Source organism: Eptesicus fuscus, chromosome 18 (assembly GCF_027574615.1).
Source record: "Eptesicus fuscus isolate TK198812 chromosome 18, DD_ASM_mEF_20220401, whole genome shotgun sequence".
NCBI classification, from domain to species: Eukaryota; Metazoa; Chordata; class Mammalia; order Chiroptera; family Vespertilionidae; genus Eptesicus; species Eptesicus fuscus.
In genome coordinates, this window is record NC_072490.1 from 32937456 (window position 1) to 32964453 (window position 26998).

Below are 26998 nucleotides of genomic sequence, written 5' to 3' on the forward strand. Positions count from 1 at the left end.
TAGAAAGAGTGGAAGGGTGGGAAAGAGGAGGGGGGGAGGGAAATAGAGAGAGAGAGAGAAATATTAATGTGAGAGACACACATCAATTGGTTGCCTTCCCCATGTGTCCTGATGGTGCCTAGAAATTAACCCCCAGGTACATGCCATGACCCAAATTGAACCTGCAGCCCTTTGGTGTGCGGACCTATGCTTTCACCACTGAGCAACACCAGCCAGGGCCCAGTTTTGTTTTTTTGTGTGTTTATGAGTAGAATTCCATTATATGAAATTTGTTTATTCACTCACCAGTTTATGAATATTTGCATTGTTTTCAGTTTGAGACTATTATAAAGAAAGCTGCTGTAAATGTTCACAAACTGGTTTTTATGTGGACATACACCTGTCTGTATTCTTTTCTCTTTTTTCTCCTCTTTTTCACTTAAGCCTCCATTGTCCATAGTCACTGACTTGCAGCAACAGAATACCAGTAATAGCCTTATGGAATTCATTGTCGCTTTCTCAACTTGAGAGGTATTTTGAAGTTTGTGGTATTCTATGTTTCAGTAATGTTGAAGGTATGGTTTTCTGTGTGCTCCTTGGTTTTGAGGGGTTATGTGTGGAAAGATTCATATCTTAGCAGTAGCTATTTTTCTCCAGACATAGAAGCTCCTCACTGTAGCATTTCTTATACATCAGTAAGACCATTTTCCACTGGTCTTTACCACATTCTTCTTACCTGCTCTTATTTCACTTCCCTTTATGTCTTTTTTTTTTTTAATCTGCCACTATAATTATTTTCTTGCAGGTTCCCTAAATCCTCTGCTCTTCTCTTCATCACTGTTATTTATCTAGAAAAATTTTAATATTAATTAAACTCTTGCTCTGCGTTCAATCTGCACCTGAATATTGTTGGAGAAAAGGCACACAGTTAGATTGATTGTACTTTAAATTCATGACCACAAACCTTACATGGGTACTTATAACTGCCCTGGAGTTTTATTGTGCTCCTCTAATGCACCAATGAGATTTTCCATCACTACAGACTCTATATTGGTCACATCTTCCTGAATATAAATCTGCAAACCTGTATTGGCACCCATATTTTTGTCCTTATGTGTAATAGTAGAGGAGGTGCCCCTTTTCTTATTGGGAGTGAATTTTTCCATCTGAGTTCTGGATTCCTTCTATTTCCTCCACTCAGAGACTTTCTTTGCTCCTTTAGATATCCCTTCTTCTTTTTCATCCACTTTCCCTCTCTTTTAGATTGTTCTCGTCATCATGTAAACATGTTCTAGGGTCTCCCATCCTAAAAGACGTACCTTTCAAGACCTCATCTCCACCACTCTCATTCCTATTTCTCTGTTCTCCTTCAAAGACAGATTTATCAAAGTATAGACCTATATAATAAAAGCCTAATATGCAAATCAACTGAATTGTGGAACGACTAGTCGCTATGATGCGCACTGACCACCAGGGGGCAGACGCTCAATTCAGGAGCTGCCCCCAGCCTGCAGGCCCCAGGCCAGCCAAGGCGGGTGCTATCAGGGGCCCCACCAGTCACTCCACAGATCGGCCCTGATTGCTGGCCAGGCCTAGGGACCCTACCTGTGCACGAATTTTGTGGACTGGGCCTCTAGTTGTCTAATAAATGTAAGTGTGTGTACACACTAGCTCAGTTTACTGAGAAGGCTTAGAAACAGTGTCACCACAGTAGCAATGAGCATACTTAGCACCCATATTTTGGTTTCTAAATAGCATTCTCCAATCAATACTGTCTGGTAGATCTTTCTGTGGTGATGAAAATATTTTGTATCTTTACTGCCAGTACAGTAGCCACTAGCTATGTGTGTGACTATTAAAACTTGAAATATGGGTAGTGCTACTAAAAAACTACTAATTTTTTAATTTTGTCTAACTTTAATTAAATTTAAGTCACTACAAGTGGCTAATGGTTACAGTATTGGCCAGAGCTGCACCAATAAAAAGAACTTGGACTTCTTTTTAGCAGTGGCTAATTTCAAGGCTTGGGCAGAGAAAATATAAGATGAGCCCAGAGCATCTGTGGAGTCAGAGTATGAAAGAGCTTCAAAAAATAATGAGGGCATGTAGAAAGGACATTGAAGCCAATTTGAAAGAGCTCCAGATAACCAAATCTGAGATGATTTGAGCATCAACATGAAAAACTATGATGATGGTTTATTCTATAAAACCTGTAGAATAAAATAAATATCTATGAGTCAGTGCTGCTATAAATAAATAAATACCTGGAGGAGAAAGGACTGCTTTTCCTTATAATGGAATTCTAATTACTGATTGTTGGGCAAATGATAGAAATAGGTATCATCGTTGGCAAACACTATAATAATTAGTGCAGGGACAAATCTAGTTGCTAAAAAAGTGGGCATAAGTATGATGACAAATAGCATATCTGCATAGTCTCAAAGAATATCCACACAAGATATCTGATAGATGCCACCTTAACTGAGTGATCAAAGTTAATATCATCTGTAATGAGACACCCATTACCTCCTTGTATGTCCACCTGCCTTTTTGGCACCTTCACTTTGATACCTCACAACATCGCAATTTAACACATTTAAAACTGAAGTACTGATTCTCATATCTATCCAGCTCCTCCCCACAGCCTTAGCAAATGGTATCACCATCCACCTAATTGCTCAAGGCATAATTCTGGGAGGCATTTAAAATCTCCTCACACATTGGATCCATTTCTTATTGATTCTATACAATATTTCATGAATTTTCTAATTTTTAATAATATCTACTGACATGTCCTTATTTCAAACTACCAATCATTTCTTACCTTGACTATTTCAGTAGTTTCTAAGTTAGTCTTTCACTCTGCAATGCATTCTCTTTATAGCAACCCAGAGTAATCTTTTAAAACATAAATTAGATTATGTCATTCCCCTGCTCAAACAGGTAGTGATTTCCCATCGCATTTAGAATAAAGTGCAAGTCCCTTATCTTGGCCCGCAAGATCCAGCACGTTCTGACCCTGCCTGCCTCTTTGATTTCATCTTGCGGCATGCTTCGTCTAGTCCCTGTGCTTGCTGGCCTTCTCTCATTTCCTCAAATGTGACATAGTCTTCCAGTTTAGAGTTCTGCAGAAATCTGTTCTTTTTACCTAGAATGCCCTTTGACCATTCTTTTTTTTTTTTTAGCTGGTTCCTTCTCACCCTTCAGATTTCAGCTTAAATACCACATATTCTAAAATAGGGCATTCTATTCTTTTTCCTTCATAACACTTACCACTATTTGTCATTACTATTTTTTTCTTTCTTGCTTATCATTCACTCCTTCAAGTGGATTCTAAGCTCCATGAAGTCAGGGAACATGCTTGTCTTGTTCACCTCATCACCCCATTGCCTGACACTTAATAGGCACTAAATAAATATTTGAAACAACTAAATGAAGAAAGAAGGTAACATTTGTCTTGAAGGATGAATAGAAAATAGCTAGCCTAGAAAAAGTGAGATTTTTTTTTTCCCCAGAAGGAAAGAACAATAGAGGCAAAAGTATGGAGGCAAGAATCAGCATGATGAGTGTTTGTGTGTATAAATTAAAAGCAGTTTGATATTACTTAGTATATGTAGCTTGAGTCAAAGATTGGTCTGAAGTTGGTGAAGTAGGCTAGAGCTAAATCTTGAGGCTCTTATGTAACATATGAACTTATGATGGAGACTGAGGCCAGTAATTGGAAACCTTTCTGCTTTCCTAATGTAATTATTTAGGGCTACAGTAGGCCCTCAGGTTACGTCGAAGATCCATTCCTACAGCACAACTTAACTCGATTTTCGCCGTAAGTCAGAACCCACCTACATAAGCACCTACATCCCTCACTCACATGGAGCACATACACAGCAGCAATGAAGTGAAACAGTAAAAAAAATTTAAAAGAAAGATAACAATTCCTGACCTTTACTTGTGGTAAATAAATAATAAAAAACATAAAGCACATATGTACATATGTCAAAATGATGGAACTTTTTTTTTTATAAATAAATGGGAGATGGCAACATAACCACGAAATGACGTACATCGAGTCCAACGTAACCCGAGGACTGCCTGTATTCTTTTCTTCTAAGTACTACTTTAGCTACCTCTCACAAATTTTAATATGAATTTTCATTTTAATTCATTTAAAAATACTTTATAATTTATTTTATTTTTCAACCTATGGATTATTTAGAGGTGAGTTACTTCGTTTCCAAATATTTGAGGGTTTTTCAGATATCTTTTTGTTGTTGAATTCTAACTTAATTCTGCTGTTGTCAACATATTTTGTATTATGTGAATACTTTTAAATTTACCAAGACTTATTTTTTGCCCCTAAAGACTATTTTTTATAAATGTTAATTATATCAGGTCTGTTTCTCCCTGAAGTTCTATCAGTTTTTACTTCATTTGTTTTGTAGCTCTGATGTTAGGAGCTTAACATTTAGGATTGTTACGTCCCCTTGATAAGTTGAACTCTTCATCATTATAAAATGACCCTCTAACTCTTAGTTGTGAAATCTACTTTGTCTGATGTTAATATAGCCATTTTGACTGGCTATCTTTCTTCCTTTTTTAATGTTTCTAATTCAAATTCTAAATATAACTTTAATTTATATTTGTATCTTTCCTCTTAATAAAAATCTTAATTTCTAACAACATTAACATAATTACTTATCTTCTATATCTTATCTTGTGAGACATAAAAAATAAATTTAAAGTAATATTGCCAATTACCACTGACAGGTAGGTTAGTTACTGAATGAAGTTTAAGAGATCTTCCTGTTATTTGTTCTAAGAATGTATGTCACTAAGGATGTAGTCAAATACTGTGTTCTAGTCCCTTAAAATTAATTCTTTTCTTCGTTAGTGGTTTCTCAGGTTTTTATTTTTAAGGATTGCTTCGTAAGTTTAATTTTACTTTTGAAATGTTAAAGTTTTTATGTTTCCAAAGTCAGAACTTATATAAGGTATATTTGGGGAGGTATCACATCCATTCCCAACTCTGTAGCCTCCTTACTCCTATATTTAAAAGTTTTGGATTTTCTTTCCATTATTTTTGAAAATATAAGCAAATATACATACCTACATATATAAATAAAAATAAAAATATATTTACATCTCCCGCTCAATTCTTACACAAAGTGTAGTGTTCTGTAACTTCCTCTTTTTTGCTTAATAACATAACCTGAAAATCACTCCATGTCAGAGTAGAGAATATTTAACTTATTTTTTTTTTGACAACTGCAGATTCCAATATAAAGATTTACTATAGCTCATTCGATCAGAGCCCTACTGATGGACATTTGGGTTGTTATTACCCATACACATACTGAGCGTTCTTTTGATTAAGTATTAGCATAGTATGTATTTTTCCATTCTTTTACTTTTAACCTAATTTTTATATTTAAAGTGAGTTTCTTATAGGTAGCATATAATTTTCTCTTTTTGTTCAATCTGAAAATCTCTGCTTTTTAATTGGCATGTTTAGACCATTTACACATCTTTTTAATATGTGTTTATTGCTCTGTCTTTGTGTCTACTAATCTTTTCTTCTGCCGTATCGAATTTTCTGTTATTCCCATTTAGTGTGTTTTTCTTGTGAGGCCTGTGTTTTTCATCTCTAGACTTACATTTTTAATTAAATTTTTACTATCGTGTCTATACCAAACATATGAAACGCAGTTATAATAACTGGTTTTTAATATCCTTATCTACTAGTTCTATCATCTATGTCATTTTTGGTCCTGTTACTATTGATTTGCTTTTCTTTTTCATTGTGGGTCATATTTTTTTTATTCTTTGTGTTTCTGCTTATTTTCTATTGGAACTATACATTGTGAAGTTGCTGGATATTATTGTATATATTCCCATGAATATACTTAAGGACTCCGTTAAGTTACCTGGAAATAGTTTGATTCTTTTGTATTTTGCTTTTAAGCTTTATTAGATGTAACAAGAGTTGGCCTTTTGTCTAGGGCTTATATTCTCCCACTATTGAGGCAGAACCCATGAATTACCAGGTTTTCTGGGGCTGGTTAGACCTCCTTCTAGCCATTTGTGGGCTTCAGGAATTGTTCCCTTTGCTCTTTACAAATGGTTCTTTCCCAAGCCTCAGGTAGTTTCCTCATAAGTGTATGCTTATCAGCACTCAGCATTCTTGTACCTTTCTGGAGGTTTTTTTTCTCTCTGTGTGCAGTTTTCTTTCTTTCAGCACTCTGCCCTGGAAACTCCAGTCACTTTGGCCTTCCCCCACTGAAAATTCTCCCTCTTCTTCCCAGGAAAACTGTATAACTGTAAGCTAGGACATTTGGAGGGCTCACCTTGTTTATTCCTTCTTCAGAAATGACTATCCTGTGCTACTGATTTTGTCCTTTTTTTAATAAAGTTTTTTTTGGTGGGAGGGTAAATCTATTCCCTGTTCTTTCATCTTGGCTATATGTAGAAGTTAACATTTGTCTTTTAGTTAAAAAAAAAAAAAAAATCCAAGGGCCCTAGCCGGTTTGGTTCAGTGGATAGAGTGTTGGCCTGTGGACTGAGGGGTCCCAGGTTCGATCCCGGTCAGGGCCATGTACCTTGGTTGTGGGCACATCCCCAGTGGGGTGTGTGCAGGAGGCAGCTGATCGATGTTTCTAGCTCTCTATCCCTCTTCCTTCCTCTCTGTAAAAAATCAATAAAATATATTAAAATGCATATATATACACGATATATACACACACACACACACACACACACACACACACACATATATCTCCAAGGAAAAGATTCAAATCACTCTATATTATAAACTAGTTTGGACTAAATGCCTTTCCCTTTGTAATTTCTAAAAATAAATGTATTAATATCCAATATTTATATGTGATGTATAAACAAGATATAAGATAATATACTACGTAGTATACTACGGTGGTTATTTTCAACATTTTCTGCTCATCTATGGTTTATGATATGAAACTGCTTGGTTTACCAATTAGAAGAATAGTTGTATCCTATGTATTAGAAACATAGTATTTCATAATATATGTTACAAATAAAATAACCTATATTTATAATATTGTTTTCACAAAACTCTTTCATTTAAAAATTGAGTATTCTGATGATTTTTATAGACTTGTAAGTATCATTGTTTTGGGATATTATTATAAAAGTCTTTGTATACTGCATTTTCCTCAGTTTTTTATACTTCATAAAATTATAGTAAATTTCTATAATTAAGATTTCTCATAATTCGTGTTTACATGAGACACATTTTGTATTACAAGGAGAGTAATACAATGTATTCAGTCACCGGGAAAAGGTAGAAGTATGCTAGACTTTAGACACAATTAAGAAAGTAGAAGTTGAGTCTTGGCCCACTTCTTACAAATTTTGTATTACCTTGTTAGCCTTATTTTGTTACTTTCTCACATAACCTTTTGGGCCTTCTTCTTTAAAATAGCATGATGGATGGTACTCTTTGATGCTCTTCTCAAAGGCAGTTGTGAGAATTGGATGCGTTTTGTGAAAATGCATACCGTAGTGAACTGCAAATGCTATATAAAAATCAGGTATCATTCTGAGGTTTAGCCTGAGAAATGTAAGTTTCACACAGTATGTACAGTGGGAAAGTTTGACTGTACCTAAGCCTAACATTAATAACCAGAATCATTATCTTGGCCTGTGCTTTCTTTGGTTAGTTTCAGAAATTTTTAAAATTTGTTTTTGATACCCAATTTAATAGAAATGAGTCATATTATCATGTCTTTCTTTACTCGGCAGTACACCATTTGTACTTCACCACATATATGATCTGTGGGTTGTGGAGAGAAATAAGGATGTTGCTCAGTAGCCCACATCTTTCAATGAAGAATACTTTTCAGCAGCACTGACGAGTTTCTCTGAGGCATTAGGAAATGCAGATAGATATTAAACTAAATTCATGAACTCAATAAAAATTCATGAGGAAATTTGAGGAGCAGGTCATTGAGTCAGATTCTGTGATCTCTGTAAATACCAACTGCTGTTACCCATGGAATGGATTAGATGCCTTCAGTTTTTATGGTTTAAAACATTTTCAACATTATGATGCAGGAGCTGTTGCTGAGAATAAGAATAAAAGGCTACATACAGCATCATCTGAGGCTTGCCCTCCATATATGAATGAGATTTTGTTGTTATTTTGAGTTTTTTCTTTTCTATATCTATTTCCATTTTTATTTATATAACATGATTGTTGAATAACATGCAATTAAATCAGAGCTTTCTGCTTCACAGCCTAGCATTTTTTAAAATCAATTTTGTGGTAAATAACCCTCTGACATCACAGCCTGTTGCTATGAGAATAGAACATCTAAAAATTGGCAGCACAAATTTATTTAACAGGGTAGCTCAGGATAAGTTTAAAGGAAAATAGGCCAAGTTACAATTCCCATTTTTCACGTATTGACTTGGCCCCTCTAATTCCTAAAGATATCTAACAAATATGAAATTTGAAAATTTACATGATTAAGAAACATTTTCACTGAAACCAGTGAAAGTTATTCCTATCACAGGTCTAGTGTACTTGTCAGAAATAGGGCTGTGAAGTCAATGAATCACAGCTCCATGTGATGCATAGGCCTTTCCATCAGGTTTAAATGTAGGTCCTCAAGGTACAACCAGCATTAGGGCAGGATGGCTAGAGAAAGGCCAGGATACCCTGGACCACCCAGGAGGTCCAAGGGCCCACAAAGCCGGGTTTTTCCCCTCCTGGAGGGTACTTGGCATCGTTCATCGTTCCTATATGAATCAGATTTTAAGTGGAAACCACAATTGTTTCCTTGTTTCTCATTCATGCTTTAGCAGAGGATGTGCCGCCATAGATCTGGCTAAGTTTTGTAGTTTCACCTTTAAGGTTCACACCGCTTTCTTTTCCTTTTTAGAAGCCACAGCAGTTTTAATATATTGTCAAACCACAAAATGTACCTTGTTAGATATTTAGTGGGGATATATGTGCTAAATATTATTTGGTAGTCTCAGTACTGATTGTATAATCCTGTTTTGGAATTCTAGCATAAATAAATGCATGCATGCATAAATACATATAGTTGGGGTAGGTGTTGTATGTAGGCATACAACACCAAGCATGTGGAAAACTATTTTCACTCTTTGAATATGTTAATTTGTATTTAAAAATAATGTCTTATATTGCCTAACCTGAATATTATATACTAATTTTCTTTTATTCTTCCTTAGCATCAAGGCATGCCATGGGTTGCCTCTCATAAATGGACAAAGCTGTGACCCTTATGCGACAGTTTCTCTGGTGGGCCCTTCTAGGTAATATCTATTAAATTATGAGATTTTTAAGTTTTAAAGTTTGATGTAAGAATTATAAAATTAAGGTTCTAAAAGCAAATGCTAAGTGGCTATTTATGACACAAAGTAATGCGTTGAAAGAAAAATCTTTAGTACTAGAGTTCTATTATACACTTGTAAACAACCAATTCCTATTTTTATAGAAAGAAAATGGGTATCATTTCAAATCTGCCAGACTCAGGCTGTGGGGAAGGAACATCAGTTATATAATAGTTAAAATGTACTCGAAAACATAAACTTCACTTTCTTTATTCATCATCAGCCTTCCTACTGGCAAATGTCTTAGGTTTTATGCAGGTAAAGACCAGCTCAGAATAAGGCAGTTTCCATATTGTTACCTGGAAAGCAGCTCAAGACCAAAACTGCCTTATCTACTCATGGCATCTGTGCTGAGAGAATCCGAGTAGTAGACTAAGTGCTCAAGTACCAGGACATGGAGTGCACCCACCAAATCATGGGTTTAACTCAGTCAGGCTAATTTAAGGGAAACCTGTAGCACTTTGTACTGTTTTGTAGTTTATAACTTCATTATGGTTTTTTTCAGAGCCTGACTAGTCTGAAATTTACAACTGAAAGGTTTAGAATCAGGAAACACAGTATTACCTCTACACCAGTGGTTCTCAACCTTTCTAATGCTGCGACCCTTTAATACTGTTCCCCATGTTGTGGTGACCCCCAACCATAAAATTATTTCATTGCTACTTCATAACTGTAATTTTGCTACTGTTATGAATCGTAATGTAAATAATCTGTGTTTTCTGATGGTCTTGGGCGACCCTGCTAGCAGTTCTCAACCTGTGGGTCGCGACCCACAGGTTGAGAACCGCTGCTGTAGAGCCTAAGTGTAATTGTTTAGTGACATACAGGTAGAAACTATTTGGTATATGAATTTTTTTATAAATCAATATTGGTTTTGATATTGTAATATAATTGTATATGATGTTAACTTTGGAGGAGGCTGGGGAAAGGCTGTGTGGGACTTCCTTATTTTTTTGTAACCTCCTCTGAATCTATAATTACTTCAAAATAAAAAGGTTTTTTTTTAATAAAGCCACATTATAGCTGAAGCCCAGGAACTAAATTGACTTGAGAATGCTTTTCATGTTTCTCAGGTATTTTTCAACATAGGTAAAGGCACTCTGAATCGCATTGTCTTCCTTCTGCCATTTATTCTAAGTTGCTTATATATTAGAATGTGTTATTGAAACCTCTGACATAAGCTTGGCAGTCAATCTGGTATAGCCACAGAGAAAATCATACAATTTTGCTGAATATCAGATACACAAAACTTATGTATTCTTTGATTTGAATTTTTAGACACCTCATTTGCCACCCTCTCCCCTCCTCCCCAAATAATATTTAAAACTGCAGTCTTCCCTGAGGCATCTTAACAGCTAAACAGGGGTCAGGCTCCCTGGTTGGAAATAGCATGTTTTATAATTGTGTACTGTTAAGTTCTACAAGGTAAAACTCTACCACATTGGAACAGGAATGACCAAAAGAAGACTAAAGTAAAGAAGAAAACAAGCAATCCACAGTTTAATGAAATCTTTTATTTTGAGGTAACTTTCTGTTTTATATAAATTTTAACATTTAATACTGAATGTTTATTTACTTCTTTTTTCAAATTACTGCCATAGTAATCATTTCACCAACTAATGCAACTAAACAGTTCTCTTCTGAAAGCAGGAGAGCCATGGTGCCATGCAGTTGAGGCTCAGTGTATAAAATAAATGAAGGCAGAGCCCTGATTGATTTGGGGATGGGGAGTTCTAGGGGCACACCCACTTCCCAGTCATCCTCAATATCACACCCTTCTCTTTGCATCCCCCCAGCTCACCCAACCCTTCCCCCTCCACACACACACACACACACCCCTGACAGACAGTGACCACAGGACTCTTCTGTAGCGTACTGTTTGAATACCACAGTGAAGTCAGAAAAACTTAGTTCTGTTGCTCTACATTCATTAATGGTTGTTACATCCAGCCTGGAGAAAAGGTAGGGGCAACTTGGAGCAAGCAGATGGCCCTCTGAAAGTCAAGACCTGACCTGCTTGTAATATGCAAGCATACCTATTAGGCCTGAAACAGTCATTCAAAGGGCACTTTGTTGAGCTGATTATAAAGATAAGATTCAATGTCTGCTAGTGGAGCAAGAGACACAAAACACACATGCAAGTGTACCTGCAGCAGTAAAATGAAGTAGATATTGGGGACCAGATGAGCTCTGCTCCAGCTGAGTTAGTGAAGTCAGAGGAAAGAGATTATTACAGAGAAGGAGCATTTTGAGGTAAACAGAAAGTTGTGTCCAAAGATAGCAAGTAGTAATTTGACTGGAAGGTTTATGTAAGGGAATAATGGGAACTAAGCTTAAAAAGATAGAGTAAGACCCTACCCGGTTTGGCTCAGTGGATAGGGCGTTGACCTACAGACTGGAGGGTCCTTGGTTTGACTCCGGTCAAGAGCATGTGCCTTGGTGCAAGTTCGATCCCTGGCCCTGGTCGGGGCACGTGTGGGAGGCAACTAATTGGTGTGTCTCTTTCATATCGAGGTTTCTCTTTCTCTGTCTTCCCCCTCCATTTCACTCTCTCTAAAAAACAATGGAAAAATATCCTCGGGTGTTGATTAACCAAAAAAAAAGAGTAAGACCACCTAATCAAAGGCCTGGGTGCCTGCCTGAGGTTCTTAAATGCTAGCCATTAAATGTTTTTGAACCTGGAAACTCTAAAGGTAATGCAGTATTTGGGGAAGAATTAACCATGATCTGTGGACCAAATGGCTGAGGGAGAGAGAACAGAGATCAAGAGACTGTGATTAAAAAAGGTAGGGGGGAGGGGAGGAAGTGGATCTGACCCAAGAGAGTAATATGGAAATAGAGAAGAAGGGACAGATGAGAAAGGAATGACAAAGGCAAGAATGTGGATTAGTTATAGAACAAAAGACAAAGGGAGGAGTCAACTGTTGTCTTCATGATTTCCTATCTAGAGAAAGAAGAAAATTAAGAGAAGGAAAAAAGACGTGGTTCATTTTGGGACATAATTAGCTTGAGGTCTGGGATGTAAAATCCTCCAATAAGCAGTTTATGATGTATCTGAAACTTAAGATGGGGGATAGGTGCAAATAAAGACTCCAGAATTGCTTACAGAGGGGCAAGAGAGGCAGGGGGTAGAGGTAGGTCCACAGTAAAGGAGGAAAGTGAAGACAGGCAGCTCTGGCACTCATTCGGTATTCAACTTGGAGCACGTCTCTTCATTTCTGTACTTCAGCTTCCTCATTTTTGAGATGAGGATAATAAATCTAGCTGCCTGCTTCAGAGCGGTGATCTGATGAACAAAGGAGATAATGGATCTGAAAGCACTTTGTCAACTATGCAGCACTTGCAGCTCTTAGGACCAAATAAGAAATAAAACCTTAGAGCAAACCCATACTTGTAGGTTCTGTGGAAAAAGAGGTACCAGAGGAAGAAGCGAAGAGAGCAGAAGGTTGCCAGGATAGTGCCTGGGCACTGCAAAGAAAAGAATGTTTCTGGAAAAGGAGATACAGTTGTGTGATTGCTCCTTCAGATAGAGGGGTCAGTGAAGGTGAGAACTAAGAATCCATCATCCGACTTGGTGATTAAGAGCAGGGTTTTAGGCGGGTGACCTGTGAGGAAGTCAGATAGGAAGAGTTACTGTAGTGAGTGGGTGGTGAGGAAGTGGAGGTTGTGAAGATGGTTTATAGTTTTCAGATATTTGTCTGAGAAAGGAAGGCGATAAAGGGACCATAGTTTAAAGGGAGAATTTTTCTTAGCCTTGAGTGACATGAACAAACTGGTAAAGAAAGCTGTAATTAAATCACCTAGTGGAGACCACAACCCTAAAAGGACATACCTGGAAAGCTGCTAAATGTTCTATTAGGATCTTCCCCCGGAATCTCCCCTAAAATCTGAACCCTTAAAGCCCTTAGGAAAGAGGACCCAGTGCACGTTCCTTCCTGGGAGCATGCCAGAGCCTTTCCCTTCTCCTTCCCCTTCCTCCCCACCCTCCCGGGGTCTTACCTTTCGCTTCCTGACTCCCAGACTCGCTGGGCCCTTCCTTTACTCTGTAACAGGGATGGGGAACGTCCTGCCTGTGGGATTTGGCCTGGCCCTGCCAAGGCAACCGCAGGCTGGACTTGAAATTCAATAAATGTAGGAGCTTTTTCATAGCAACATAAACTTATATTAAGTGGATTATATTAACAATCCTATATAATAAAGAGCGAATATGCTAATTAGACTGAACAACAGAATGACCTTCCAGACAAAGCCGGGGCTGTGAGGGCTGAGGCAGGCAGAGCTGTGAGGGCTGAGCCCCTTGCACAAATTTCGTGCATCGGGCCTCTAGTTATGTTATAAGTAACCTAATGGCCCTTGGCAGAAAAAAGGTTCCCCGCCCCTGCTCTGTAATTTGTTTCCGAAGCCCATTTCTTCTAGGAATTACTTTTTCTACCTTTGTGATTTACCAAATAAATATTCTCTTTAAAAAAAGTGAATGCTTACTGTGTATTACGTGTGGGTGGAATAGTTTAAGAAAAGAGGAGGATCATATTATCTTGTTGAGAAGAGGATGGAGAAAACTCATCAAGTAGAAAAGACTTCATGGGAATGGGCATGTTCAGGTGGATTGTAGTTGAGGAAGTTTCTGCCAATGGCCTTGATATTTTCAGTAAAAATGTGAGAAGGAAGTATAAGGGTGGCAAAGGGATCTTGAGAAATACGGGACAATGCAGCTTCACTGAAATACAACACTCATTGAGTCACCAACAGATTACAGATGAGCCAGGGAACCTAATGTTGCTTTATATTGAGTTGATAAGGAAGGGTATGGAGGCAAGGTTGCTTTGGGTAATTTTTTTTTAATCCTCATACTCTTACTGATTTCAGAGAGAGGATTGGAGGGAGGGACGGAGGGACAGAGGGACAGAGGGGAGGGAGGGAGGAAACATCCATCAGTTGCCTCCTGTATGTGCCCAACGGCCTCCGCAGCCTTTTGGTGTATGGGATGATGCTCCAACCAATTGAGCCACCCTGCCAGAGCTGCTTTTGATATTTTTACACCACCTTATCCTTCCATGGCTATTTTTATATTTAGCTTTTGGGTAAAATATTACTAGGCATTTTCCTCTGTTAATAATAAACAAAATTAAAAATTTTAAAGGTGATGACTTTAAGTTCATTAAGGAAAAAGATATTTCAAAAAAAATTTTTTACTAGAATATTCTGTTTACAGGTAACCAGATCCAGTAGTTACACCAGAAAATCCCAGTTCCAGGTAGAAGAGGAGGACATTGAAAAACTAGAAATTAGGTATGTGTCTTGGAGTTTTACACAATTTCTTTTTTCTGTGCCAAAAAATTATCCTAAATTTAACTGGAAAAGGTGAACCAATCTTAATAGAATTCTCTTTTGTAACAAGTTGGTTGATGAAACTTAGAGGAACATGCATCTAACTTAAATCCAAATTATCTTTCCAAAATATGATCCTTGACAAAACAGTCTTTATAATAGAATTAGTCTTTATAAACAAAGATGAACTAATTTTCACCTATTTTATTATATTTTTAATTTTCCCAAATTTAATTGCTCCTTAAATTTCTGAATCATAGCATAATGGATGCAAAAAATATATATAGAAAAGTAATTACATATTAGCCTTACACATTAGAAATAATGTTTTTATTCTTCTTAACATATCTGCTGTCTAACAGAAATTTCAGTGAGGTAAGAAGTCTTGTAAGATAACTCAACAGGTGCATGTGTTTGAAGTTTGTGCCATTTCCTAGATCTTAAATACCTGTGCTGTTTGGAAGGGGAAAGTTTTTGTAAATGCATGTATAGGTGTGGTGTTAACGGTGTGTTCATCTAAAGGATGTGTTAATCACATGTTTGGAATGATCAGGTAGTATATTTTTCTAAATTGTCTATCTTTACACATTAACTGATTCTAATTGAGAAACTGTAGTTTCTTTTCTCCAATTCAACAAAGTAACTCTGTAGTCCTTATTGTTACAGGTTAAAATATTAAAATAAAACCTAGACTTTGAAACTAAGAAACTTAAGTGCTTTCTTTTAGACTATTTAAAATGGTTACTTTCTGTGCTTATAAATAATAGCTACTGCAATATTTTGCTTTCTTAGTTTAGATAGTGAGGTATATGAAGATGCTAACATCTCTTTTAAGCATGTAAAATTAATGCTATAATCCAAATCAAAGTAATTTGAAGCTATTTGGTGGTGTGAGTTCTCTTAAGCATTGTTTGCAAACAAATAAAGCCAGTTTTAAATTTTCAGGATAGACCTGTGGAACAATGGAAACCTGGTCCAAGATATCTTCCTAGGGGAGATTAAGGTTCCTGTGAACGTGTTAAGAAATGATACCTCTCATCAAGCCTGGTAAGAAGACAAACATTCTAGTGAACTCTCTGTATTATACTGTACATGCAAATAAATGCTTACAATAACCATAATGAAATAAGCCAAAATCATTAACATTAATTGATCTGGTCATTAATTTATTGTTGCAGAAATACACTGAGTGGCCAGATTATTATGATCTCTGAACGCATAATAATCTGGCCACTCAGTGTGTGTGTGTGTGTGTGTGTGTGTGTGTGTGTGTGTGTGTGTGTGTATTAGAGGCCCGGTACATGAATTCGTGCATGGGTGGGGTCCGGCCAGCCTGGCCATGGGAGGGGACATGGGCAGTTGGCCGGCCTGCCTGCTGGTCGAACTCCTGGTCAAGGGGACAATTTGCATATTAGCCTTTTATTATATAGGATATACACTGAGTGGCCAGATTATATGTGTTCAGAGATCATAATAATCTGGCCACTCAGTGTATAAGTACATTGATAGTTTTGTGATTTGACCTCTGGTACTGAGACAAAAGTACTGAATTGTCTAAATTCAAAAACTAAAGGAGATATTGGGGACCAGATGAGCTCTGCTCCAGCTGAGTTAGTGAAGTCAGAGGAAAGAGAGTATTACAGAGAAGGAGCATTTTGAGGTAAACAGAAAGTTGTGTCCAAAGATAGCAAGTAGTAATTTGACTGGAAGGTTTATGTAAGGGAATAATGGGAACTAAGCTTAAAAAGATAGAATAAGACTGTTCAAAAACTAAATCCTATCTCTAAGGGGAAATGGAAAACATTTTAAACATCACATAAGAGTTGCCCATGTAAGACAATGCTTGGTCATAAATTAACATCTGCAGTTGAGAAATTTCATTAATGGTCATGAAAACTATGGATATTTGAAGGCAAAGGGTTTATTGTAGGGAATCAGCTGTTTATGGGATCTAACCAGTGGTTCTTCACACCCCATTGAAACACACTATAGATGGCCCTGATGTTATTTTCTAAATGTCTAGGGTCTGGGTATTGTTGAGCTGATTCAGTTAATACACTTTTCAGGACTCTGGTGGGTCGGCAGTGGTCACAACATTATTTTACCTTTTATGACTCTAATAGTGACGTTACACTGGTGTTAAACTAAACTTAATGCTCAGGCCTTAAATTGATGTTCGCTTCCTTAGCAGAATTGGTGTGCAGCTATTGTTTGTTCTGTTTATGGTACTTAGAAGCTCTATACCCTGTCCTTTCCAATAGGGTGCCCCGCAGCCTTCATGCTAGACTTGGGTTTCAGCTGAGTGTGGAAGAACATGCTTTTCTCATTTACTAAACTTTTAAGGCCCACTTTTTAGAACTTAGTTTCAGTTGACTGGAAGAGGAGTTGTAAATGAGTTTCAAATGTTTCTTACCATGGGCACCAATCTCATTTGTCCTTAGAAGAGCCTGCCTCTCCTGATTGGCCATCAGACATTCTTCCCTTTAGACTCTGTTGTCCTCAAGCAGTTATCCCTTGAAGACTGATTTTTAGACTCTCAAAATTTTTATTTTTAGCTCTTGCTAATACAGATCTAAGATTTATTGACCTTTATGGTGGCGTTTTGTATGTTATAATTTCTAAACTGCATTCACAGAGAGGGAAAAATTAAACTTAGTCACTGTGAAAAATTAATAAATATTTGTTACCTTCCCACCCACCCCCATCCCCACATGTCTTCTTTCACCTTCCATAAAGTACTGTACATTTTAAAATGAAAATTTAGAACTCAGTTTTTTTAATCTTTAAAATAATATGCCAAACTACTCATTACAAAATAAAAAGTAAGTTGTCCCTCCTAGAGCCCCTCAAAGTGAAATTGAAATGTGCCACTTAGCCTGAATAGTAAGTAAGACTATCTCCAGGCAGGCCCTCCAAATGTGGCAAAACTTTGTCCAACTACCTTGGCAGGATGGAAGAACACTGACAAACAGAAATTAAATTTATTCCTATAGATTTTTTTTTTGCCAATAGTATTTTAAAATAACTTGCCAAAGTATATGTGCTAAAATTTATCTAGTATGAAATAGGGACATCTGCTAACTTATTTGTACTCCCATAGATATAAAATAGAAATTAAATTCCTTTTAAGTAGAAATTACTAAACTCTTAGCCTCCTTTGTCATTTGTAGAACTATAGCATCCCCTTGTGGGATTGATGGCAACTGCAGGAACACTCAAGAAAAGCTTTATGTACCTTACAAGACTTCAGGCATATTCTTTCTAATCTTGATATTAAGAAAGATATAGAATAATGATCAGTAATGTTTTAAAAGCATCAATGTGATTTTTCATAGAATTTCTACTTAGTATTTATCTATTATAATCCTTGTCTGAAAACTGATTTTTGATGGTTCCAATTTGATTTTATCCTCAAATTAAACATGATTCAGTCATTTCCCATTCCTTTCTTGGCTCTTCAGTTCCATAGTAATGATGTGTGTTCTTTGTTCTGAAACTTCTAAGAAATGTTAAGATTAGCTTGTTAGTGTTGATATTAGTTAACTTTAACTTGAACCTATATAGATACTAGAATTTTATTTGACTTTTTGAATAAGTAATATACTTAAATGGTTCACAGTTCAAAAAGCAGAATATGTCACCTGCTTCTGTCCTCCAGCTAAACAGTTTCCTTCTTCTGAGGCAGCTACTGTTTTGAGGGGTTTTTTTGTGTGTTTTTTTTTATAAATATATTTTATTGATTTTTTTTACAGAGAGGAAGGGAGAGAGGGAGGGATAGAGAGTTAGAAACATCAGTGAGAGAGAAACTTCAATCAGCTTCCTCCTGCACACCCCCTACTGGGGATGTGCCCGCAACCAAGGTACATGCCCTTGACCGGAATCAAACCTGGGACCCTAGAGTCCGCAGGCTGACGCTCTATCCACTGAGCCAAACCGGTTAGAGCTGTTTTGAGTTTTGAAAATATTTTATGTATATACAGACAAATACACATATATTTTTCTTTCCCTTTCTTTACACAAAGGGACATATTCTGTACCTTGCTTTTTTCACTTATCAATTTAGTAGAATCTCAGTAAGTATTTGTTGTCTCTCTGACCATGGTTAAGATTCTGGCCCTAGCCGTTTTGGCTCAGTGGATAGAACGTCGGCCTGTGGACTGAAGGGTCCTGGGTTCGATTCTGGTCAAGGGCACATGCCCAGGTTGCGGGCTCAATCCCTAGTAGGGAGTGTGCAGGGGACAGCCGATCAATGATTCTCTCTCATCACTGATGTTTCTATCTCCCCCTCCCTCCCTCTCTGAAATCAATATATATATATATTTTTTTTAAAAGGTGTTTCTCTAAAAAACAAAAAAGAAGGAGAAGAATATAGACTCTGGAACCCAAATGCCTTGTTCCAAATCCATCTCTGCCATTAATTACCGGTGTGACCTTGGACAAATTACTTCACCTGTTTGCCTTGCTTTCTTTGGCTATAAAATAGGGGTAATACAATTAATACCTGCACCCCAAAGTTGTTAAAGGGTGAAATGAGTTCAAGTAAAGTGAGCCGCAAGTGTTATGACCATGGGCATAACTCATGTTCTCATCATTGTAGTTATTGCAGCTGTCATTACCATTATTCTGCATCAGTACATATAGAATTTCTGTATCCTTTTTTTGTTTGTTTGTTTTGGTACCAGTATTCCTTTGTTTGGAATGTTATAAATAAAAAGAATGTAGTTTAATCATATTTCACCAGTTACCTCAATGTCAGAGAACTTAATGTGTGTAAAACCATTGTAAAATTACACAGATTGGTACAATTTGCACCCAAATGATTTAAAACTGTAAAAGTGTACATTAAGAAAAGCAAATAGATATAAATATATTTTCATGTTAAAACTTTTAATTTTGAAAGTATGATTCAAATAGTAAGTAAAACAAATGATTGGGGGTTTTTCCCCACATAAAATAAATATGTACTTATACATATTTAAAAGTAGATTAATATTTAATTTGAGATGAGTTGGTTTCCTGCTTTGCCAGTTTGAGCACCTAATTTTTAATCTCCTATTTTAGTAAAAATCCATTGATAATGGTTATCTTTATGGAATCAGAAATAATATTCAAGTATTATAGAGCTGCCTTTGAGCAGTTATTTTCGAGCTTATATAGCATTATGAATAAATAATTATAGTTTTGCCTGCCTACCTCAATTTCAATTATACAAACCTTATGGTTAAAATTTCCGAATGCTGATATTTAAGTCTATTAAGGGACTGTCAAAACTACCGACTCCTGAGAGCATAAGGATTACTTTTATGCCTCTCTAGTTGTGAATGGAAAAAAAGTATGTGCAGAACAACTCACTGACACTTTCATGTAATAATTTATCTTTATTTCATGTTTCTTATTCTTTTAAACTGAAAAAACTTTATTCAAAAACTAGAAAAAATGTATTTCAGATCTTTCTTTTTTTTTTATCCCTAGTCCTTAGGCATGCCAGATAGCCTCTATTTAATACATCTTGAGGTTTTTCCCTTTAGCTCTAGTTTATACAAAATTCCTTAATTTACAAGGTATCCTTCAGGTAATTTAAATTGAGCCTTTTGTAACAAAGTTTTAAAATAATAAATCACATTTATAAAGATAATATAACTATATTTATCTATAGTTATTTATATATTTAAGTAGTAACAGTTATATATATAAATAACATTTACATAGTGTTTACTGTGTACCAGGCATTATTCTAAGTGCTTTACTTATGTAACCTCTTTAGAGTTGTTGTAAAGATTAAATCATTTAGACACTATTATTATCCATTTATTTAACAACATAAGAAAACAAGCACAGAAAGATTGAGCAGTTTGCTCAAGGTCACACAGTTTGGGATTTGAACCAAACTCTCTGACCCCAAAGTTTGTGTTCTTAACTAACCTATATATATAAAAGCCTAAGTGACTGTTAACAACTGAACAACCTAACAATGGAAATGACCAGTCGACCAGTCACTATGATGCGCACTGACCACCAGGGGGAAGACACTCAGCACAGGAGCTGCCCCCTGGTGGTCAGTGTGCTCCCACAGCCAACCTCCCACGGCCCCAACCCCCGGCCGGCTGGCCCCCCCATAGACCTTGATCACCGGCCAGGCCGAGGGACTCCCACCTGTGCATGAATTTGTGCACTGGGCCTCTAGTGTACTATAATAAATTTGTTCTTTGGCATACATATTTTTGAATATGTTTAAAACTAAAAAATACTCTGTTTTAAGCTATCAGCAAAGATTTGAGTGGCCTTTGCCTATAAAATATTATTTAAAAGAAAATTGAAGCGCTCTCTACTCATTGAAAATAAATGGTTTGTTTTTTTTAAGGAATAGGTAGAACAATGAAATATTTTGAAAGTACCTATTAAATTTCAGGTTTTGGTCCTACAAGCATCTTGACTTCTAAACATTTTTCTTTCCATGGATACTTAAGCTGTCTCTATTTTACTTTTTTTTTTGCCTTTTAACTGAAAAAAATGTAAATCTGATTTTTACAAATAAACATTTTCAGTGGTTACACAGTTACTCTAATAATATAAAAATCTATTTATAAACTTTGAATCACTAATTTTCTTTAAAAAGTAAGTTCAAATTTTTGCATAAAGAATTTACAACAAGCCTGTGAGGGGCAGGGGCAGGGTGAAGAGGGTCAGTGGGAAAATAAATAAACAAACTAACAAAGGGACATCTGTAATACTTTCAACAATAAAGATAAATTTAAAAAAAAAGAATTTACAACAAGATCACTTATGCCTTTTTGTGTAGTGTGTCTATTTCAACTAAATGCATATTTCTTAAATTTAGTTGGTAAAAAAAAATAATTTTGATAATAATTGAATTAAAAATTAAACCTACGGAGAAACCAAGAAGGCGGCATAGGTTAAACACCTAACCTACAGCCTGGCACAACAATTTCAAAAATACAACTAAAAGTCAAAACGGACATCATCCAGAACCACAGGAAAGCTGGCTGACTGAAATGCCCACAACTAGAAGGAAAGAGAAAACCACAAGGAAAATCAGAGGAGCCGTAAAAGCCTGAGGTATAGAGACACGGGCAGAGACACGAGCACGCGCGCGTGCGGGGAGGATGGAGCCAGAGAGGAAGGGGCAGCTGACGGCCTGGCCGGCGTTCTCTAGCAGGAAGGAGATAAAAGCTCCAGATTGCGCTGAACCCCAGCTCCGACTGCACTGAACCCCAGTTCCGGGCGAAAACCTGGGAAGCCAGGCTCATGCTGGGGGAATCTGGGCTGTGGGGCAGAAACACAGAGGAGCGGCAAAAGGCAGAGCTCCGGAGGCGTGCACATGAATGCGCGCAGAGGACGGTCTGTTGCCTGTGCCGCTGAATTGCCCTAGCGGGAAGGAGACAAAAGCTCTGGACCGTGCTAAACCCCAGTTCTGACTGCACTGAACCCCAGTTCCGGGCAAGACCCTGGAAAGCCAGGCTCATACTGGGGGAATCTGGGCTATAAGATGGAAATGCAGAGAAGTGGCGAAAGGCAGAGCACCGGAGGCGCGCACGGGAATGCGCGCTGAGGATGGTCTGTTGACTGTGCCTCTGAATTGCCCTGGTGGGAAGGAGACAAAAGCGCCAGACTGCGCTGAGACCCAGTTCCAACTACACTGAAACCCAGTTCCAGGTGAGAATCTGGGAATCCAGATTCATTGGGGGAGAGACTAGACTGTTTGGCAGCAGGCGAAACTCCAGGGCGCTTTTCTCTCAGAGGTGTTTGCAGGGAGTACAGAGGGACACTGAGACACAGGAACCTCATAGGGCGGGGCTGACGGGAAGCCAAGGCTGTAGGCTCCACCCTGAAACTCCGCCCCATCCAAGCTGAGCACAGAGGCTTTTACAATTTTGCAAGTCTAGTTGAATAAGGCTGTCTCCCGGCATAGACACAGCTGATCCTCACAGCCAATTGGACTGGAGGTCAAATCCTCCCAGTGTACCAACAGCAATCAAGGCTTAACAACACCAAGACTTTGCACTCACCCACAAAGTGGGGTATCAAGAGCGACCACCTAGGGAGATTGGGGAAGCTGAGCTATAGGGAGGCAGCCAAAAGGTGAAGACACCAAAGCAGGCCACGAATAGAAGGGATGAAGGAAAGTAAACTAATGGATGACACAATGTTCAGAACCACATTTATAAGGTTACTTAAGAATCTTCTGGAGGACCAAGATGGCGGCATAGGGCAGATGCCTGATTGTTGCCTACCACAACAATTTTGAAACTACAACTGGAAAACAGAGCAGACACCATCCAGAACAATGGCCAGAGGAATTGCTGAGAAGGAATTGACCAATGGGAGTTGGGATCGGGAAGACGAGGCCCCGCTGGGTCCCGGATCCAGGTGCACTCGCCCGGCGACTGGTCACCGCTGCAGACCCGAGTGCCGCCACAGCGACCTCGGACCAGCCCACCGCCGCGCACCAGGCGCACTGGAGCTTCGCCGAGCCCGCCGCCCAGTGAGTTCCGCGGCAGCCGCCCCGGAGTTTTGAGAAAATGGCCGAGGGAATTGCTGAGAGGGAATTGACCGACAGGAATTGGGATCAAGAAGACGAGGCCCCGCTGGGTCCCGGGTCCGGGTGAGGCTACGCCCCTGGGTCCGGGCGAGGCCACGCGCCCCTGGAACCGGGTGAGGCCATGCGCCCCTGGATCTGGGTGATGCTAGGTCCCGGGTCCGGGCGAGGCCGCGCCCCCCTGGATCCGGGTGAGGCCATGCCCCTGGATCTGAGTTGGTCAGGGCGAGGTCGCGCCCCTGGGTCCAGGCGAGGCCACGCGCCCCTGGGTCCAGGTGAGGCCATGCGCCCCTGGATCCGGGTGAGGCTGGGTCCCGGGTCCAGGTGAGGCCACGCGCCCCTGGGTCCGGGTGAGGCTGGATCCCGGGTCCGGGTGAGGCCACGCGCCCCTGGGTCCGGGTGAAGCTGGATCCCGGGTCCGGGTGAGACCGTGCACCCCTGGATCCAGGTGAGGCTGGGGTCCCAGGTCTGGGTGAGGCCGCGCGCCCCTGGATCCGGGTGAGGCTGGGTCCCGGGTCCGGGTGAGGCCGCGCCCCTGGATCAGGGAGAGGCCATGCGCTCCTGGGTCCAGGTGAGGCCACGTGCCCCTGGGTCTGGGTGTAGCTGAATCCCGGGTCCGGGTGAGACCGTGCGCCCCTGGATCCGGGTGAGGCCGGGTCCCGGGTCCGGGTGAGGCCGTGCCCCTGGGTCTGGGTGAGGCCACGCGCCCCTGGGTCCAGGTGAGGCTGGATCCCGGGACCGGGTGAGGCCGCGCACACCTGGGTCCGGGTGAGGCCATGCACCCCGGGGCCTGGGTGATGCTGGGTCCCAGGTCCGGGTGAGGCCGCGCGCCCCTGGGTCCGGGCGAGACCAAACCAGAGGGAGTCGGACCTGCATTACCACCATTTGTCCATCATCCAGAGCTGAAAAGTCAGTGCCAACATGTACACATAAGGAACTGGTGGACATTGAAATTGGGTCTCAAAAGAACTGTTGGTCCAGAAAGAAACTTACTACAGACTGATTCATTTGCCTGTCAGCGTAACTATTATTGCTCATCTCACATTCGGTTCTTATAAGTATATTTCTAGTAACACATGATCTCACTCATCTAGGGGAAATGATGAACAACATAGACTGATGAACAAGAACAGACCCAGAAACAAGGAGGCATCGATCGGACTGTTGGGCCTCAGAGGGAGGGTAGGGGAGGGTGGGGGTAGGGGGGAGAGATCGACCAAAGGACTTGTGTGCATGCATACAAGCCTAACCAATGGTTAAGGACAACAGGGGGGTGGGGGCATCCGTTGGGAGGGGTATGGGATGGGAATGGGGGGATGAGGACAAATATGTGACACCTTAATCAATAAAGAAATTTTTTTAAAAATTAAACCCACAAGCTTATCAAACTCTTATTCAACCCTTTGAGATCTTAATTTTTGTATTATCTATATTTTTTGTTTTTGTATAAAAATCTATTAATAGCTTTCTAGTTCAATATATAACCAATATTAAGCCTCGGAAAATTAATAGCCTGCTACTTATGAATTGTCCTCACCTTAAATATTAAGATGACTTTTGGTTTAGTTTTTTATAGCTTAGCTGTTTATATACCTCACCAACTTGGATGCTCAGCTCATTATCATCACATGGAATTAACTGTATTTTTACTTTAGGTACTTGCTACAACCAAGAGACAATGGAAACAAGTCATCTAAAACTGATGACCTGGGGTCTCTTCGATTGAATATATGTTATACAGAAGATTATGTGCTTCCTTCAGAGTACTATGGTCCTTTGAAAACTTTGCTGCTAAAATCACCGGATGTTCAGGTACTTTAAAAAGTTGAAGTATATGATTTGATATTAAAAAGCTAAAATAGTTATGTAAACGAGGAGGAAAAGATTTCAGAGTGTCAAGTTTTATTAAGACAATAAAAAATATATATACAGGAGTGGGGAAAAGTGGTTTACAGGTGTGAGTACAAGAAACAGAGTTTATTCTTGTATTATTAATTTATTAATTATTGTAAACCCACTTTATTAATTACTCTCAACCTACTTTTGCCCATCCCTGTATACATATATGTATATTTAGTTCATCTGAACGACAGTACTGTGATTCCTATATGTGTTCTAAATTTATCTCTTATAGTTAACTAGAGGCCCGATGCATGAAATTGCTGCCCAGGGTGGGGAGAGGGAAGGGCTCTTCAGCCTGGCCTGCGCCCTCTGGCAATCCGGGACCCCTCAGGAGATGTCCGATTGCCAGTTTAGGCCCAATCCCTGCAGTCGGACATCCAGCAGTCAGACATCCTTCTCACAATCCGGGACTCCTTGCTCCTAACCACCCGCCTTCTTGCTCCTAACCGCCCATCTGCTCACTCCTAACCGCCCGCCTGCTCGCTTCTTACCGTCCACCTGCTTGCTCCTAACCACCTGCCTGCTCACTCCTTAATGCCCGCCTGTCACTCCTTACCACCCACCTGCTCACTCCTTACCACTTGATTCACCACTCCTTAACGCTGCTGCGGAGGCGGGAGAGGCTCCCACCACCGCCATTGCGCTCGCCAGCCATGAGCCCGGCTTCTGGCCGAGCGGCGCTCCCGCTGTAGGAGCACACTGACCAAGGGACAGCTCCTGCATTGAGCATCTGCTCCCTGGTGGTCAGTGCGCATCATAGCAACCAGTCATTCCATCCTAACGGTCACTTAGGCTTTTATTTAAAGAGACTAGAGGCCCGGTGCATGAAATTCGTGCACAGGTGTGTGTGTGTGTGTGTGTGTGTGTGTGTGTGTGTGTGTGTGTGTCCCTCAGCCCAGTCTGCACCCTCTCCAATCTGGGACCCCTCGAGGGATGTTCAACTGCCCTCTCACAATCCAGGACTGCTGGCTCCCAACTGCTTGACTGCCTGCCTGCCTGCCTTCCTGATTGCCCCTAACCGCTTCTGCCTGCCAGCCTGATCATCCCCTAACCATTTCCCTGCCAGCCTGATTGATGCCCAACTGCTCCCCTGCCAGCCTGATTGCCCCTAACTGCCCTCCCCTGCCAGCCTGGTTGCCCCCAGCTGCCCTCCCCTGCAGGCCTGGTCCCCCGCCAACTGCCCTCCCCTGCAGGCCTGGGTCCCCCCCGAACTGTCCTCCCCTGCAGGCCATCTTGTGGCAGCCATCTTGTGCCCACATGGGGTGGCCATCTTCTGTGTTGGAGTGACAGTCAATTTGCATATTACCTCTTTATTAGATAGGATGAACATATTTGAATTACTTTTACATCTAAGTGATTGAACATTTAGTTACATTTTCTTGATTTTGTGCTGTTTTCTACCTTTCTATATTCCAGCCAATATCTGCCTCAGCTGCTTACATTTTGGGTGAAATATGTCGAGATAAAAATGATGCTGTTTTGCCCCTTGTACGACTGTTACTGCACCATGATAAACTTGTTCCTTTTGCCACTGCAGTGGCTGAATTAGACTTGAAGGATACACAGTAAGAGATATATTAAATGTTAATTATGTGTTATTGAATTTAAACCTTAGTTTTTCAAACTGTTTCTGTAATCTTATTTCTTTTGTGTTGACCAGCTTTACTGTATCATAGTATAAAGAACTGCTTAGCATGTAATAAAAGGAAGTTCTTTAAGTTAGCAAACAGTATCCACCAACCGTAAAATTAACAATTAATAACAGGTGTGTGTGTTTTTTTAACTCGGTGTCAAATTTTCCTATTTCTAGTCTTTGCTTCTTATTATAATGATTCACAT

At 39.5% G+C, this 26998-nt stretch overlaps 1 protein-coding gene across 2 annotated transcripts in view; it reads left to right on the plus strand.

Moving 5' to 3' along the window:
* Positions 1 to 26998, plus strand: part of RASA2 (RAS p21 protein activator 2) — a 117804-nt gene that overhangs the window by 62211 nt on the left and 28595 nt on the right. For both annotated transcript variants that reach the window (XM_054729596.1, XM_054729597.1), the window contains exons 6-11: positions 9211 to 9294; positions 10823 to 10895; positions 14585 to 14661; positions 15646 to 15747; positions 24913 to 25069; positions 26576 to 26724. In XM_054729596.1, coding sequence (XP_054585571.1) covers positions 9211 to 9294; positions 10823 to 10895; positions 14585 to 14661; positions 15646 to 15747; positions 24913 to 25069; positions 26576 to 26724 — 642 coding nt within the window. The remainder of the gene's footprint in view (positions 1 to 9210; positions 9295 to 10822; positions 10896 to 14584; positions 14662 to 15645; positions 15748 to 24912; positions 25070 to 26575; positions 26725 to 26998) is intronic.